Source organism: Mirounga angustirostris, unplaced genomic scaffold (assembly GCF_029215605.1).
Source record: "Mirounga angustirostris isolate CCGP_5_RB_7025 unplaced genomic scaffold, mMirAng1.0.hap1 SCAF_9, whole genome shotgun sequence".
In the NCBI taxonomy this organism is placed as follows: domain Eukaryota; kingdom Metazoa; phylum Chordata; class Mammalia; order Carnivora; family Phocidae; genus Mirounga; species Mirounga angustirostris.
The window spans coordinates 116,278,749-116,296,829 of NW_026991717.1; the positions used below are offsets into that span (position 1 = coordinate 116,278,749).

General features: G+C 37.4%; 2 protein-coding genes across 23 annotated transcripts in view; one reads left to right on the forward strand and one right to left on the reverse strand.

Annotated features, from left to right (window-relative positions):
* PAPLN (papilin, proteoglycan like sulfated glycoprotein) overlaps positions 1-18,081 on the forward strand; it is a 93,691-nt gene that overhangs the window by 54,349 nt on the left and 21,261 nt on the right. Inside the window, exon 27 of one of the 6 annotated variants that reach the window (XR_010405246.1) lies at positions 14,027-14,136. The exons of 2 other annotated variants lie outside the window; for them this stretch is intronic. Coding sequence is in view for 2 of the 4 variants with exons in the window: in XM_054513782.2 (XP_054369757.2) it covers positions 14,027-14,118 (92 nt within the window). In the remaining 2 variants the exon portion in view is untranslated. Of the gene's footprint in view, positions 1-7,001; positions 7,197-14,026; positions 14,320-18,081 lie in introns of those variants that run through there. 3 more of the 6 variants (XR_008508155.2, XM_054513782.2, XM_054513783.2) reach the window with 3 other exon arrangements.
* Positions 1-18,081, reverse strand: part of NUMB (NUMB endocytic adaptor protein) — a 190,642-nt gene that overhangs the window by 22,583 nt on the left and 149,978 nt on the right. For 14 of the 17 annotated variants that reach the window (XM_064571303.1, XM_064571297.1, XM_064571302.1 and 11 more), the window contains one exon: positions 13,045-13,077. The exons of the other annotated variants lie outside the window; for them this stretch is intronic. In XM_064571303.1, coding sequence (XP_064427373.1) covers positions 13,045-13,077 — 33 coding nt within the window. The remainder of the gene's footprint in view (positions 1-13,044; positions 13,078-18,081) is intronic. 17 annotated transcript variants of the gene reach the window in all.

Below are 18,081 nucleotides of genomic sequence, written 5' to 3' on the forward strand. Positions count from 1 at the left end.
GAAGGCAGACAGGCACAGTGAGTTGGTCAACACATATAATAGAAGCAGAGGGGCTGCACAGCATAGTGACTCAGAGCTTGAACTCTGGAACCAGGCTGTTGTCTGGGTCTGAATTCTGGTTCGGCCACTTACTAGTATGACCAAGGGCAAATTACTTCTCTTAAGCTTCAATTTCCACACCTTAAAATGATGGTAATTTCACATACCTCATGGGATTATTATGAGAATGAAGTAAGTTGATACACGTAAAAGGTTTAGAACCAGGGTGATTATATAATTCACTGTCCAAACTGGACCCTTTGAAAGTGAAAGGGGGCTCTATTAAAACCCAGAAACAGGTGTTATACTGGGACTATTTCAGACAAATTGGGACTATAGTTACCCTACTGCCAAGAGTAACTGCCCATATTTAACCAACTCTTATTTAGCATTTAGTATTTTGCTACAAGATAAGCTCCATGAGGGCAGGGGTTTTTCTGTATTTATTGTTCCTGTTGTATCCTTCGAGCTTAGAACAATGCCTGGCACAGCAAAGGAGTTTAAGAAATATTTCTTGAAGGAATAAATTTGCCAAATATCTATTGTAGGGGACAGGAGACAGTTGATCAATGACACAGAAGACTGCCAGATGGCACTGAAAATCCTGTGTAAGGAAATGAAATTTGCATCTTTATCAATCCACTCCTTGTGCAATTGTTGCCTGCAGCGTTCAGCAGCTGAGTCAACAGAACGGACTAATTTCAGGTTGGGAGAATGAAAATAGAAAAAAATCAAAGGTTATTTGATTGACTGACTGATTTTAAAAAGTTTTTATTTAAGTAATCTCCACATCTAATGTGGGGCTCGACTCATGACCCTGAGATCAAGAGTCCCAGGTTCCTCTGACTGAGCCAGCCAGGTGCATCTCAAAGGTCATTTTTGAATGGGACTGTTCCTCATTTAGTCTCCCTACCGTATATAGCAAAATATATTTTCTTGGCCCAATTATACTGTTACAATAACATCTCTGCTTTTTGAGGTCTGTCTATATAATAAACTTTATGGTGCTGGGCTAATGTACCACTGAGGCACTGTATCTGTCATATTTCATGGCCTCTGATTTTCTAAATGGCGGAAGAAAACAGATAATATGAATTCTTCTTGCATTTGTTCCTACTTTGGGTGCTGATTCTTGAATGTCATGATAGTCTGCCACAATATAGTTATTTCAAACAGGTATTGAGATATTAACACTCAAAGATACCTGTAGTTGAATTCAAATCCAGACTTCATCATACAAACTCTATGGCAGCAATGCTCCTGTACTATCTGTGCACTTTACAATCTTCCATTCCGATCATATAAACTAAGATTCCTAAGCACTTTTCAGAAAATGATAAAAGTCACAGAAGATGAAGGTTTTTGCTTTTGTTTGCCTTAAAACTGTCTATTTAAGCCAATATCCTAGGACATAAGGTCAAAGCTAACAAAAAGACTAAAATACAAAGATAACCCAGGGTAAGTATGAAATATAGAATTTCGGTACAGTTAGTGACATAAACACCTCTTTACAAAAAAAGACTACATATACTTCAGAAACTAATAAAATGTAGTAGCTAGGGTAATGTCTATGTGAGACATGAAGAATTATTTCATCACTTGTTCCAACACCTATTTTAAAAATAATTTCACAGTTATAGGTAGAATTCACACTGACTAGTCAATTATGAAAAAGTTTTACAACAAAAAGGAAACCGCTTATTCTTCAAGGAAAGAAAATGGGTTTAACATGGACAGAACTTCAGTAAGTTCGAATTTAAACTGGTAAAATCTGAAAAGGATCAGGTTAACCTATGAAAGATGACAAATGTCAAGTATAACTAAGCTAGTAACCACTCAACTCTCTAAATATCCAACTTAGAATTTTAAAATTTACATCTGCCATAAACACCTTTTATTATGGGCAGACATAAACCAATACAGAAATTAAGCAGGCTCTGATATTGGAGAAAATGATAGAAGGTAGTGAATCTATTACTGTTTGCTGAATTAGGAAACCTGCACTGCAAGTTAAGAGAAATGCACAGGTAATCTTCAAATGAAAACACCAGTGAAGAAACACAAAATGGTTGCAAAAATGACACAGAAATAGTAACTTTAGCTCAGTACACTGAAAGATCACTTTCCCCTAAGTATAAAAGGTACTCACAATAAAAGGCAATTGAAAGAATCAATTACAATAAAGAACTGCCATCTGCCTACTTATCCCCAGAGTTTGTTTTTTTAAAGTAGATCCCACTTAAAAAAAGAAAAAGGATGATGATCACATGTTAGTGATATTCTTGGTAGGCAGATTCTTAACAGTTGCTCTTTCATTTTACATATGGGTATTATCTAGGTAAGTACTTCAGATTTTCAGTTGGAGAAATAAGGTTTTAAACTGTTCAAATCAGAGATTGGCAAACTTTTTCTATGAGGGACCAGATGTCAAATATTTAAAGCTTTGCAGGTTATAGAGTCTATGTTACAACTACTCAACTCTGCTATTGTAGCACAAAAGGAGACACAGACAATATATAAACACATGGACATAGCTTTGTTCCAATAAAACTTTATTTACAAAAACAGTGGGCCATAGTTTGCCAACCCTGGATGTAAATCTTCATAATCCTGGAAAGTGACCATTAATTAAATCTTTTTGGAAAGACAATTCATTACATTGAAATAATAGACCCCTTTGAAATTATGTCCCTGAATTATTCTTTTCTTCCTTCCCTCCCTCCTTCCTCCTCCTCCTTTTTTTTAAACAAATGTGCTTATATGCTATCTAATGTGTGTGTGTTTTTTTTAAGATTTTATTTATTTATTTAACAGAAAGCCAGTGAGAGAGGGAACACAAGCAGGGGGAGTGGGAGAGGGAGAAGCAGGCTTCCCACTGAGCAGGGAGCCCGATGTGGGGCTCGATCCCAGGATGCTGGGATCATGACCTGAGCTGAAGGCAGACGCTTAACGACTGAGCCACCCAGGCGCCCCCCCGCCTTTTTAAAAAAATTTCTATCTAACGTTTTAAACTGCAACTCAGGGGGCGCCTGGGTGGCTCAGTCAGTTGGGTGTCCGACTCTTGATTTCAGCTCAGGTCATGATCTCAGGGTTGTGAGATCAAGCCCTGCCTCAGGCTCTGTGCTGGGCCTGGAGCCTGCTAAAGATACTCTCTCTCCCTCTGCCCCTCCTCCTCCCCTCTCTCTAAAAATAAATTAAAAAAAATAAAATAAACTGCAACTCAGACCTCAGTGCTGCCCAACTCCAAAGTTCTATGAGTACTAAGATCACCAATGAGATAAGAATGTGCGATTAATCAACATAAATAGAAGTGATATTTGGGGGCAAGATAATTCTGCTGGGCATAGGATAGATAAGAGCAAAAAGGCTAAGCAGCTGTTCTAATGTTTAAGCCTAAGCAAGAAATGCTATAAAGACACTTGGGAAGCATAATATGGCACAACTATGAAATGTTAAGAAGCAACTGCAGCAAGCAGACCAATCTGGGCAGGAGAGGCAGAGCAAGTTACTCTTTCTGAGCAACAGTGATTTGCCATTCTATTGTGAAAAGTTCTTTCTTTACAAACCAAAATGATCTTCAAGTGTAGCCAATGTGTAAAGAACCACTGGTCAGTCTTTGTCACACCTACACACAGAGATAACCCAGTCATTACAGAGTACAGAGATAATGACACACTAACAGGCAACATGAGATGGTGTGCCTTGTAATAAATGAACAAGAAACTTCTTTCCCAGAAAAATTGGCTTTTTGTTTTTTTAATCTGAGAAGGACCTTAAAGTCTATAACTTGGTATCTGAATTTCTGAACAGAATCGTGTAAGGAACAAATTTTGTTTTATAATTCCCAGATACAGTGAATACCCCCTAACGAACAAAGCAGCAAAGGGAAAGAAACACAATTTTCACCAGTATTTGAGACTGGCATTATCTCTAATGGCTGCTTCATTAACACTACGGTAACCCTTTAATCTGGGACACTAGGATACACTATATTTCCTGCACTGTAAGTAAGAGGAGACTTGAAAGGCTTTCAGGAAAAAATAAGGATGGTAGCAAACAGCATGAAAGATGAAGCAAACAGCAAAGGAAAGATTTCTAGAGGTAATTAAGTTCTTCCAGTTTGCCACATCACTTTTAATTGAGGGGAGAGGGGAACCTAAGGATTATTCTAATATTAAGTCCATATGTCAAATATATATAATAGCAGAAATGAAAATTCCACAGGCTTCTTAAATTCAACCTGTCCAAAACCAAATTCATCATACCCCTCCTCACAATGAACAGTTCCCCAATCCTCTTGGTCAATCATACCCAAAGCTTGGGTCATATCTTGTTTCTTTCTGTATATCCCTAGTTTGAATGAATGGATGAATAGGAGCATGTTTTTCTCTCATCCCAGTGGTCCTATGAATGCTGTTCCTTCTGCCTGAAATGCATTTCTCCTCTAATTTCGTTTAACCAGAAGTCATTGCTTTGTGTCTCAGCCTTAGGTGTTACCTCCTCCTAGAAGCCTTCATCATAACCTCTCACATTCATTCTTCCTTTCTGCTCCAGTAATACCTGTTCTTGTCACATGATTTGGTAAGCATTTCTTTACCCTCTGGTTCCTCCCACTACAGGGTGAACTTGAAAGCAGTGCATTGGTCATTCTTTCATTTATTCATTCACTAACTCAAATATTTTGGAACAGCTACTATGGAACACATGCTATTTTAGGCACTGAAGATTCAGCAGTGAAAATAGGTGAAGATTTCAGTCTTTTTTTTTTTTTTAAAGATTTTATTTATTTATTTGAGAGAGAGAATGAGAGAGAGCATGAGAGGGAAGAGGGTCAGAGGGAGAAGCAGACTCCCCGCTGAGCAGGGAGCCCGATGCGGGACTTGATCCCGGGACTCCAGGATCATGACCTGAGCCGAAGGCAGTCGCTTAACCAACTGAGCCACCCAGGTGCCCGACGATTTCAGTCTTAAGAGAGCTTATGTTTCAGTAAAGAAGAGATGAACAAATAGGTAAACTATAGGGTATGACAAATAGTGATAAGTCCCATCAGAGAAAAATAAAGCAAGGAAGAAAAATACTGAGTGTGTGTATATGGAGGAAGGTGGTATTTGGAATTTAAAATAGGGTTCTCAGTGAATGCCTCAATTCTCCGTGAATGCCTCACTGAGAATGGGGCTTTTGAGCCAAGAACAAAAAGAGATGAAGAAGTGAGCCACGCATGTATCTGGATGATGTGTGCTCCAGACTAGAGGTTATAGCAAGTGCAAAGGGCAGAAGCACACCTGGTATGCTCAAGGAATAGCAAGGAGGCTAGTGTGGCTGGAACTGAGGGAGTGAGAGTAGGAGAAGACAGGAAAAGGGACAGAGGGAACTCATGTACAATGGCCTATAAGACCCAAAAGACTTTGGCTTTTATTCGAGTAGGGCAGGAAGCTACTGGAGGATCTGGGGCAGTGGAGCAACATAATCAGCCCTCTGTCTTAAAAAGATCACTCAGGCTGGTACCTTGAGAACAGCTGGTAGAAGGACGACAATGAAAGCAGGGAAGTAGAACACTACTGCAACGACTGAGACGAGAGGAGAAGCTGGCTTGGACCAGGGCAGTAGTGTGGTGGCAGTGAGACAGGAACTGTTGATGGGATATGGATGTAACAGAAAGAGAGGGGTCAAAATCAGATCCAGGATTTTTGGCTAGAGCACAGGTATAGAGTTGCTCTATACTGAGATGGGGAAGATTAGGGGAAAGTAGTTTGGGAGGGACAGATTAGGGATTTGTTTTGTGACATGTGAGTGTGAGTTGCCTGGTGTAAAGTGTTTAATGATGATAATAACAATACCTAACACGTATCTACTATGGCAGGCTGTTTTGTACACTTTGCTTATATTTACTTATTTGATCTTCACAACAATCACATGATGCTGGTATTAGTATTATCCTTTTTTTTTAATAGGTGGGGAAACTGAGGTACAGAATAGTTAAGAACGTTTCCCAAGGTCACAAAGCTAGTAGGTGGCTGAGCCAAGATTAAATGCAAGCACCTGACTCCCTAGAATCTATGCCCTTAACCCCTATGCTATACTGCTTCTATGATGGAAATACCACTATGCAGTTCAGGGAAGATGTCTGAAGACAGAAGTTTCAGTCATCAGCATAGAGATGGTATTTAAATCCATGACACTGAATGAGATCATCAAGGGAGAGGTGTAGGTAGAGAAGAGTCCACAGACTGGGAAGTAGGCAGCAATACGAGGGAAAACCAAAAACAAGATCCCTGAACTCCAAATGAACAGCGTTTCATAGCAGGACAGGAATGGACTATGACAAAACTGCTAATAGGTCAGTAGGATCCTTGGAATAATGATATAGAAGAAAACTTAATAAGAACAGCTTTGGTGGCGTGGTGAGGGTAAAAGCCTAATGAAATAGGTTTAACAGAGGAAGGGAGAGCAGAAACTAAAGGCACCAAGAAGAAACTTTAAGAGGATTTGTTTTGATCCACTATAGAAAGAAAAACTGAAATGGACAGCTGTGTGGGGAGCATTGCTGGAGTAAGTAAGAGCTGGAAGAAGAAGAATCTAGTGGAGGAGCTGGCCTTGGCTGGGAGCACAGACAGTTCATCCCTTCCGTAGGAGGGAAAACAGAGCATATGGGATGGGCATAGATGTTGGTAGATGAGTAGATGTGGTGGCAGCACATGCAAGAGTTTTCCTCTGATTGATTCTATTTTTTCAGTGAAGTAGGAAGCAAGGTCACCAGCCGAAAGAACAGAGTAAGAAATTCGGGAGGCTTAAGGAAAAAGGAGGAGGTGTCAAATAGTTATCTAAAAATGAGACAGTAAATGAGTTTTAAAAAATGAAGACTGTCTTGCTCCTCTTTATATGTCTTGCTCCCTAGTCTGTTTTAGACACTGTGACTTGAACTTGATAACACTGTGGGTTTTTTGTCTGTTTGTTTTTTTAAGATTTGAGAGAGCGAGCGAGAGAGCATATGAGTGGGAGGGACAGAGGGAGAGAGAAAGAGAATCTCAAGCAGACTCCGTGCTGAGCGTGGAGCCTGACTTGGGGCTCAATCTCATGACTCTGAGATCAAGACCTGAGCTGAGATCAAGAGTCGGGTGCTTAACCTACTGAGCCACCCCGGTGCCCTATTTCCTCACTTTAAAGAAAAGGATCCAGAATGAAGGTAAGCACTAAGTATGATTTTTTATAGAGGAAAAAAATCTGGGAAATCTAAAATAGAATGTAGATGTGAGTACACATACTTAAGAGTAGTCATAAATACCAGTGTTTACTCTTTAGAATTAGGTAAAAACAATATAACCATGTACTACTTTTCAACCATGCATTCTCTAAAACATAACCATTTCTAATTATGCCATTTAACAACTGAAAAAGTGTAAGAACGTGAGAAAAATATATTTGGCAGTACATTAACAGGATCTGCTAGAACAGATAAAGTATTTTAGGTGATTTTTATAGAAAGTGCCCCCTTCCCCCATTCAAAGTGACATAATAGCTCAGGGAAGAATTCACAAACTCAAATGCCTAAAGGATTAAGAGCAGGTAACAAAATGAGTGACACAGGCTGAGTGTAAGGATGACAGGGCGTTGCTGGTGCTGTTGCAGCCAACAGGCAACCAAGGGTACAGTGGTTCCTCAGCTCGAGCCACTGCTGCCACACAGAAAGCATTCCATTTTGCCAGATCTTCTCATTCTTAAGATATTCTTTTTATGTGAAAACTTTCAGTGTTTGAAATTTTGGCAACTAATTCAAATTTATAAACTGCTCAGGGCACACGAAGCATGTTTGTGGGAAGCATTCAGGCCCCTGAGCTATCTGGTGTACTTCTGAATAAGAGAACATCAATATGGAGTAGGTGAAGAACTGTACCATCTTACAGAAAACCTTGGTTTCAGGGTAGGCACTGCCCTTTACTACTAACTGGGTGACCTCTTTGAGCTTGTTTATTCATTTGTAAAATGTAGTTTCATGAACTATCCTGTTTAATTCATGAGTGGTTGTGAGTAGCAGACTAGAAAGTAGGTCAAAGCATATCATAAAGCTCTGTATAAATATAAGCAAACAGCTGTGAGATAATGGAAAATATATATTGGTCTCCGCCCCTGGTTCTGGGCACAGAGCTTCTGAAAACCTTGTAATTTCCTAATTTCCCAAGTGATAAGAGCACTGTGAGCGTCCCTTGTTCTAATATTTGACTCCATCCCTGACACAGAGCTCCTAAAACCCTTGTAAATTCCTAAGTGATAAGAGCACTAGGAGCATCTTTTGTTGGATGAGACAACTTTCGGTAGGCTCCTAGATAAGGGCTGGTCATCAGAAAGAATAAGCCATGATTAGAAGCTTGGAATTTTTAGCACCACCTCGTACTCCATCCTCCAGAGAAGGAGAGGGGCTAGAAATGGAATTAATAATTTACCATGCCTATGTGAGGAAGCCTCCATAAACTCCAGTAGTACAAGGTTCAGAGAGCTTCCAGGTTGGCAAACACATCATACCAGGAGAGTGTCACACTCCCTCTCAACAGGGACAGAAGCTCCTGTGCTTGGAATCCTCAGACCTCACCCTATGTAGTTCTTGTGTTCTTCTGTTTCTGTTATCACATATTTTTTTTTAGAAAGTTTTTTTTTTAAAGATTTTATTTATTTATTTGACAGAGAGAGACACAGCGAGAGAGGGAACACAAGCAGGGGGAGTGGGAGAGGGAGAAGCAGGCTTCCCGCGCAGCAGGGAGCCCGATTCGGGGCTTGATCCCAGGACCCTGGGATCATGACCTGAGCCGAAGGCAGACGCGTAACGACTGAGCCACCCAGGTGCCCCTGTTATCACATACTTTAAATAAACTAGTAAACATAATATTTCCCTAAGTTCTGTGAGCTGCTAGCAAATTAAACCTGAAGAGGAGATTGTGGGAGCCTCCAATTTGTAGCCAAACTGGACAGAAGTTGTAGGTAACCTAGAGACCTATTACTTATGACTGGCATCTAAAGTAGGGTGGGAGCAGTCTTATGGAACTGAGCCCTTAACCCGTGGTGGGATCAGACACTATCTTCAGGCAGACAGCGTCAGAATGGAGTTAAATTGTGGGATAACTAGCTGATCTCGCAAAAAACTGCTTAGTGTAGGGAAAAAGATCTCTACACATCTAGAGACCAGAAATGAAGTGCTTTGTGTGAGTAGTAAAGGAAACTCAGGAGAAAGACTAACAGGAGGTAGACTGAACTGAATTTTTTCCAATATGAGGGCTTTAAAAAGAGACCAAATAGGGTAGCCTAAGAACATTTCATATCTCTGTATTCAGTCAGTTCCTCATAAAATGTAAATACAGATTACTTACCTCATGGAGCTCCTCAAATATATTAAAATTATAAAATCTTTTTCAAGTGTTAAGTGCTATGTAATTACTTGGTTAATCAAGTATTTGCTTGGTATGGCCAAATACATTAATGAACCTGAATACAGTACTTCCTAAAGGCTGAGTGCATTCTTGGCTCTCCTAATAACAGTGAGCAATTTAATGTAGCTAGTTTGGAAAAAGTTATTTCAGGTTTTCAGGGTTGTTTTTTTTTTCCTGTTTTAAGATGTGTGTAAGCTTACAAGGGCTAAATAATACAGTTCTGTAACAGACTCAGGTTTATCTGTTCCCTACTGTGAATGCTTGTGGAGGCACTCCTCCCATTAACGGGTGACACAGAATAGAGAAGTGACCGTTGGTCAGGTTCAGGAAACAACTTAGGAAAATGAGGAAGCAGTCCTCCTGGCTATGATTCAGGGCTAATAATCCTTCCATCTACCTACTTTTATGCAAATATGTTTAATGGAAACACCTCTTGATAACTGTTGTCCTCTTTATCTTGGACCATTAAACCAAACATGACGTGAAGGCTAAGAAATTCTCAAAATTTATGAGAAAATTGTACTGGATTAAAAACTCTCTATCAATAGTTAATAATATTGTAGTAACTTTGTATGGTTACAGATGGTAAGTACACTTTTCATAATGAGTGTCTCGTAATTAATTATAAGATCACTATCTCGTACACCTGGAACTAATACATGTCAACTATACTTCAATTAAAAAAATAAACAAACTCCCTATCATATACTGTTCTATGAGATTCTTCATTTTCAGCTTTCATTAAACCACAACTGGCCTGGCAAACTTGACAAACCAAGTGTCTTTCACCAGCCTATTTCTTGTAGCTTAGTGTGGAAGTGAGCTGAATGATGGCAACTTGAAAGATTTAAAATGCTCCATTTTAAAAAGTTTTTCAAAAAAATAAAAGTTTTTCATTTAAAAGCACATTTCTGGTAAGATTATGGGTAATGCTTTTTTTCCCTGTTGGTTTTCCAAATTCTTTAAATGATTTATTATAATTTAAAAAATTGTATGTTAGAATAAAATCGCCCTGCCATAAAAAGAATTCTCCCCTCAATAACAAAAGAAAAGAATTCTGACAGTCACATTTGTTCATAGATGCTATAATGAGATTGTTTAGCATCATTTTTTCTTTTTTAAAAGTTTTTTTTTTTTTTTTAAGATTTTATTTATTTATTTGACAGAGAGAGTGTGCACACAAGCAGGGGGAGCTGCAGGCAGAGGAAGAGGGAGAAGCAGTCTCCCCGCGGAGCAGGGAACCCAACACAGGGCTCGATCCCAAGACCCCGGGGGATCATGACCTGAGCCAAAGGCAGACACTTAACTGACTAAGCCACCCCGACGCCCCCCCCCAACCCTGCCTTTTTAAAAGTTTTTATTTAAATGCCAGTTAGTTAGTTAACATACAGTAAAACATTAGTTTCAGGTCTACAATTTAGTGATTCAATACTTCCATACGACACCTAGTGCTCATGAGATGCTTAGCATCTTTTAAGGAAATCCTGTGAGATTTAAATATCTCCAAATAATAAAATGTTAGTAGCATGATTTAAATATCTCCAAATTAATAAAATACTAGTTTGAACCACTGAAAAAGACTCTTTAAAAGCCTTTAATAAAAAAGCAAGTTGACTAGAGGTAAAATCCAAAGTTTAATTACTACCTTCAAAGAAGAAAGAAAGTGAAATGAGTTTATAGGAAGTTATTTAATTAGCATCTTTTAAGGTTAAATCTTTTATTTTTTTAAAATATTTTATTTATTTATTTTTTTTTTAAAGATTTTATTTATTTATTTGACAGAGAGAGACACAGAGAGAGAGGGAACACAAGCAGGGGGAGTGGGAGAGGGAGAAGCAGGCTCCCTGCAGAGCAGGGAGCCCGATGTGGGCCTCGATCCCAGGACCCTGGGATCATGACCTGAGCCGAAGGCAGTCGCTCAACCGACTGAGCCACCCAGGTGCTCTAAAGATTTTATTTTTAAGTAATCTATATACTCAGTGTGAGGCTCAAACCCATAACCCAAGATCAAGAACCATATACTCCACTGATGGAACCAGCGAGGCATCCCAAGGCTAAATCTTTTATTTATTTATTTATTTATCTTTAAGATTTTATTTATTTATTTGACAGAGAGAGACACAGCGAGAGAGGGAACACAAGCAGGGGGAGCGGCAGAGGGAGAAGCAAGCTTCCCGCCAAGCAGGGAGCCCGATGCGGGGCTCGATCCCAGGACCCTGGGATCAGGACCTGAGCCAAAGGCAGACGCTTAACGACTGAGCCACCCAGGCGCCCCAAGGCTAAACCTTTTAAACTTTGGTTGTCACTAATATGAGAACAGAGTAATTATATAGCACAGTGATCAACAATGTGAGCTCTGAAGTCCAATTATCTGGGTCCAAATTTTAGCTTCTACCACTTATTGTATCTGCGAATTTGGGCAGGTTGCTTCTGTAAACTTTAGTTTCCTCATTGTAAAACAGGGAGAATAATAATGTCAGTGTTATTTTAAGGGTTAAGTGAGATGATTCCTAATTTTCTTTCTCATACCACATAAATTTATCATGTTGCAAAATGCAGTGAAACAGCTAAGAAGCACAGTGTGACCCAGTTCAGCTACAATGTAGGTGCACCATGACTCCATTCTGTATAGCAATGAATATTGCCACTTTGGGATTGATTTCAAAGTGAGAGCTACCTTTATTCCCTAACACCATGTTATTAACTTTTTAGTAATTCTCCTTTTGGTATGTTTTTTCTATAAACCAAATCAATATTTTCTATAATCTATCCTTTTTTTTTTTAAGATTTTATTTATTTATTTGACAGAGAGAGCGACACAGCGAGAGAGGGAACATAAGCAGGGGGAGTGAGAGAGGGAGAAGCAGGGTTCCCGCAGAGCAGGGAGCCCGATGCGGGGCTCGATCCCAGGACCCTGGGATCAGGACCTGAGCCGAAGGCAGCCACTTAACCAACTGAGCCACCCAGGCGCCCCTGTATATATATTCTTAATTCTAAGGAAGTCAGAACATTAAATAATCATTACTTGAAAAGCATGTACACAGAAGGAACATCCCACACAATGACAGATTATTTGGCAGACTACTCATTAAGATAGTTTTTCTTAGATTAGCAGCCCAGGCTAAACACAACAGAATCCCCAAAGATAAGTTTATGTACTTTCACTCACTTCACCTGAAATTTAATTTAGATGGAAAAAAAGCATTTGCATTGAAAGTAAAATTTGGGGTACATTCAATTTCCATTTGAACTTAATATTTCTTCCCATTTCTCTGTCAATATTGAACACTAAGTAGAACCCACTTGCTAAAAATCCAGCTAATACGCTAATATGAACAGTTCTGCAAGATCAAATTAAATTTATTTTAACATCTAGCCTTGAGGAAATAATACTTTTCAACCTATTTGCTTTCTTTATTGGATTTTAGTATCAAAAGACACACAGTTAATATCATAGATAGCAACTTTCCAATTTATTAATTTCTACATATAGTTAAATCAATTCCTGTATTATAAAAAAATGAATGTCAGTGCTATACTAGGGGTGTAACTCCTTATAAAGCAAGCACAAATGTGGCATCAAACTTACTTTTCCAAAGAAGCCTTTGAAGAACTTCCTTTCCTGGAGGAACAGGGGGACAAGTCGAGCGCTATTATTGTATGGGCTAAATGTCCCAGGGTTTCACACCAATAAGCACATACTGAAGTTGGGTAAAGGGCAAAGTAGGAGAGGGAGAGGGAGTGAGAGTTTTAAAGAGTTATCCATACCAGGAGTGACAGGGAAAAAGGAAGGGTGCATGAAAATGCAGGGAAACATACTGTATGGCCTAAGAATCCATGGAAAGAGAAGAAATCAGAACCTGTACCCATGCAGAACAACTAGTTAGTTTAGTATTCTCTATTTACTTTTGAAACAGAGATTATCCAAATTTGGCAGCAGAGAAAAAGATTAAGACATATTGGTTTGGTGAGATTTGTATTTTAAATTTCCTAATAGTGAGTAGTAAATACATATTTCAATTTTCATACACACTTTTCAATTTAAAAATCAGTGGTCTACTATATGGAAGTCATCAATTAAAAAAACAGTCCACATTTGAATAACCACATAAAAAATGCAACACATAAAATTAAGAGTGTGCAGCAAGAATCTTTGTCAGACTTTTTCTTACTAAGTTCAAGATGTCACTTAGAGAATCCTTACTCATCCATTGGGATCAATTTGTAAGTATGTGTATGTGTGGACTGATCAATTCCACAACAATCATGGGGAAATAATAGATACGTTCTATTCCAAACACAGAATAAATCGTCTTTAAAGAACACAAAGCTAATGCTTTCACTGCAGATGAAAAATATATCTGAGAACCAAACAACATCTGTGAACCACAAATGAAATTTTAAAAATAGGGTTTTGTTTTCTTTTAAAATGCTAGTTTTAGAATAAAGAAACTTGCATTGACAGTTATAAGTATACAACTCTGAGACTATGTAGATAAGAGAGACAGCTATCTATGGTTCCAGCACCAATTCTTTTTTTTTTTTTTTAAGATTTTTTATTTATTTGACAGAGCACAAGCAGAGGGAGAGAGAGGGAGAAGCAGGTTCCCTACTGAGCAAGGAGCCCGATATGGGACTCGATCCCAGGACCCTGAGATCATGACCTGGGCCGAAGGCAGCCGCTTAACCGACTGAGCCACCCAGGCGTCCCACCAGCACCAATTCTGAAGCATGTAGAAACTTTGAAAACTGGCCACCATTTAAGATCAGAAGAACTTACGCAAAGTAGGTGGGTTCTAACCCAAGCTATCTTAACTTTACATTTCCTAACTTTGGTTGAACTATTTAAGTTTTTATAATCAGTTTTTCCTAACTTTGAACTATTTAAGTTTTTATAATCAGTTTTTAGTGTTGGATAAATGTCTAGGAAAAAGACAACTGTACTGAAATTTTACTCTTTCAATTTGTAAAGTCATTCACTACTCTCAAACACTGAAGAGTTTGTTTCCTCCCCAAGTTTTGAAAATCACCAACAGCATCAAATATTTCCAAAAAATGTTTTGAACTTAAGATGGAAAAACAATAAATTGGGGTAGTTATTGCAATAAGACTAAGTTTATTTCTACTGCCAAGTTTGGTGACCCTAGTTTTGTTAGACTGTGAGTGACCATCAGCTTTTAAAGATGCAGCCAAAGTTAAAAGATTCACCATTCTTGAGGGACAGGGACGTGAGGAAAGAGATCTGTTAATATTTAGTTCAGCTCCCAGAAAAGCTCTTGTTAAACATGTAGTTTGCCCTCTTTTCATAAAAGATCTCAGTTGTTAATGAAAAAAGCTGACGTGCAAAATGCATTAAAAGATAGTTATTAGAGAGTATTAGTGCTTTTAAAAAAAACAAGTTATGATTCTTTTACCTGCTAAAACAAGAACATATATTAAAGCAAATATATCAAATAGTGAATAAAAAACCAACATATTAGGAACTGTCAGTATAATGAAACTAGTCTAAAACCAAGACAGAGAAGGAGAGACATTTAGAGACAATGGGAAGAAAAGACCTTTTAAAAGGAAGAACATCTTGGACCAGTGTCAAGCAAGATAACCAAAGGCCCGAAACACTTTTTACAAAACAGACTGATAAATGACATTACTACTCACCCTGCAACTATGTCAATAAAGGCACTGAAAATGGGCAATAGTTGTTTCTGTCATTTATCCTATATGATCCAAGTCCCAACGTGGCTAATTTGTGCACTTATGTCACAAAGTAAATGAGTTGAAAATAGCTGTAACTAACTTTATCATACAAAGTAAAAAGAATTTAAACATATTTATGCTCTGAGAATCAGGTTTAAAACTTAATCTTAAAAAAAAAAGGTGATCTTGTTTAGTTATAATATCTTTTCATTTGAGAATATTAATTACACAGTAACTTCTAGTTGAAGTTAAAGTGATCCTAAATTGTAAGGGACTACTTTGAGAATAAATAAGAACTATACTTGCAAATTATCTGGCTTCTTCAATTATTCACAAATTTAAAAAGCTCCAGAATGTCACATTTTTAGTTCAAACGTCATTCAAGTGATAGGTTTAAGATGTTTGTTTTGCTGCTTAACTTGTATATCTGAGCTATATAATTCTTTAAATTTTAAAACTCTGGCATTCTAACTAAGTTCCAAAAACATGTTATTTCTTCTTTAATCTGTAATCTTGTACACTTCTACATTTGCTTCCATTTATTTGAAACTCTAAGGAAGGAGACATAGCTTTTGGCACAATATAAGCATCTGGTACAGCAGATCATAAATGTTTGTTAGGTGAATATTTGTTTGGTAAGGGGGGAGGCAACCAGAAATTTCTGCATAGTAAAAATATGAAAAGACAAAAATCTCAAATATTTGTGGACTAATATGGTCTGAGAAGAACAACATCCTGAAGACTTCCAACTTTCTGCAAACTTCTCAGTATAGCCTTAGAAAGAGTATTTATAGGAGAAAGTTTCATTGAGTACAATAAACAGGAAACTGACCTGTTACCCCAAAATTCAAGCTTGCTTTTTAAATACATGTTTGCCTATGTGAAATTATACACAACATTTGTCAAGTCTCTTGGATAGCATTAGTCTGAAAAATTTTAAAGAACTTCTTGAATGAAAAGTTCAGAAGCAGTCAATTCCCCTCAAAGTTCAAAGTTCAAAAGTATGTCCAGAAAAGCAATCAACATAAATAAAACTTCATGTTAGTCATAAATGACCATAGGGAAATAAGGATCATTTAGAGATATACAAAGGGTTTCATAAACTTTAAAACATTAAATGTAAGATACAGTTATGATAATTGTTATGAGATTTGATTTGACCATATTGAGGACTGAACTGTTTTCTGTATATTCTGGAAATAATTTTGGGTGGCTACTATGTGCCAGACACTGTTCCAGGCACAGGCATTATTTTTTAAATGGCAATATGGTTTCTATTTATGGTGAAAATAAAACTTATTAAATTTTATTATCTAAACAGTCTTATACCTCAAATAATGTTTATAAGTTTATAATCTTCATGGTTAAAAAAATAAAAAGGTAAAAAAATTCAGTCAATTAAAAAAATTATTTTTTTAAGTTTATTTATTTACATAAGTAATTTCTACACCCAACATGGGGCTCGAACCCATGACCCCAAGATCAAGAGTCACATGCATTTCTGACTGAGCCTGCCAGGTGCCCCTAAAAAAATTAGTTTTAAAACTAAATGGTGAATAGTGGCTATCTCTGTGATTACAAAAAAAATTTATGTACTGTTTTTATTCATTTGTATTGTACACAATGAACTTATATTATCTATATAATGAAGAGATGCTTCTATACTAGTTAAGAGGACTCACTGCTCATTAAACAGCTAAATACCATTTCTTAATATCTTCTGTGCAAGTTAAAACCACCCCTAGTTTTCCCTTATTTAGAGAGTGAACATGAAGCCATACTCTGAATTAAAGACTTTCTATAGGCTCATTCCACAATGACCTTCTACCTGTAAGTCATGTAAGTTATAAGATTTTGTAGTTTTTGTTATTGTAGTTTGTTTCAGTTCTTTTTAGTCTATTCACTGATTTGCCTGTTGTTTTCAGTCATTAGTATTATGTTTAAATATTCTTTAATAACTAGTAGGACAAATCATTGTATTACTTTTAAAATTTTCTAAGCTAAACTTATTCTTCTAGTGAACTTAGAATTATTCTGTTAAAGAAGAGACTGAATTTATGTTTCTTGGAAAATTACACTGTCTTGAGGCTGTATTTAACTGGAGAATATATTCAGGTAGACATGGCAAGTCTATAAATTATAGCTTCACATACCATAATAGATGAAAATAAGTCCCTTTAACATTAATGATGATTAGAATAGGAAGGGCTTCAATCATTTAAGAATTTAAATGACCAAAATCTGAGGTAAATGGTATGTATGTATGTATGTATATGTATGTGTACATGTTTCTACATATTGGTTTATTTTTTTAGTTCCTTGCATACTATAATCAGTTCTTCTTTTCCTCCTTTCCCTTCTACAACAGATTCACAGACATTTGCTCCAAAATGTAATACACTTCTCTAAGTTGGTTGCTTCTTTAATCTCGTACCTTTTATATTGAGGGATTATAGATGAGAGGTCATATAAAATGTACCAAGAAGCAGAAAAGTTTTGATTAAGCAAACTGAGGAAAAAAAAAAAAAAAGCGCTCATTAGTAGCCAAACTTGTGGCAGCCTACCATACCAGCAAACCCAAAGCAAACAAGTATTTAATGCTCTCTGGGGCAAGGACATGCAGAAGTAATGGTTAAAGCTTTCATAGCAAAGGGGGGAAAAGGCCACACATTGGAGAGAAGGAAGGTTGTGAAGAGGACTGTCAGAGTTTATGAGACATTCTTCAAACCTATCCAAAATATGATATTAACACTTTTATGTGAACCTTTATGAACTGTGAAATCCATTCTCTCCTTTTATTAAATACACAAACATGTGCCTAGGATTTATTCTATGGTAAAACAGGCAAAGAAAACATTATTTATCCTGGAAAAGGACTTTCCATTTCAAGTATGCTGAAGTTTGTGCAAAAAGCAGGGGAAATACACTA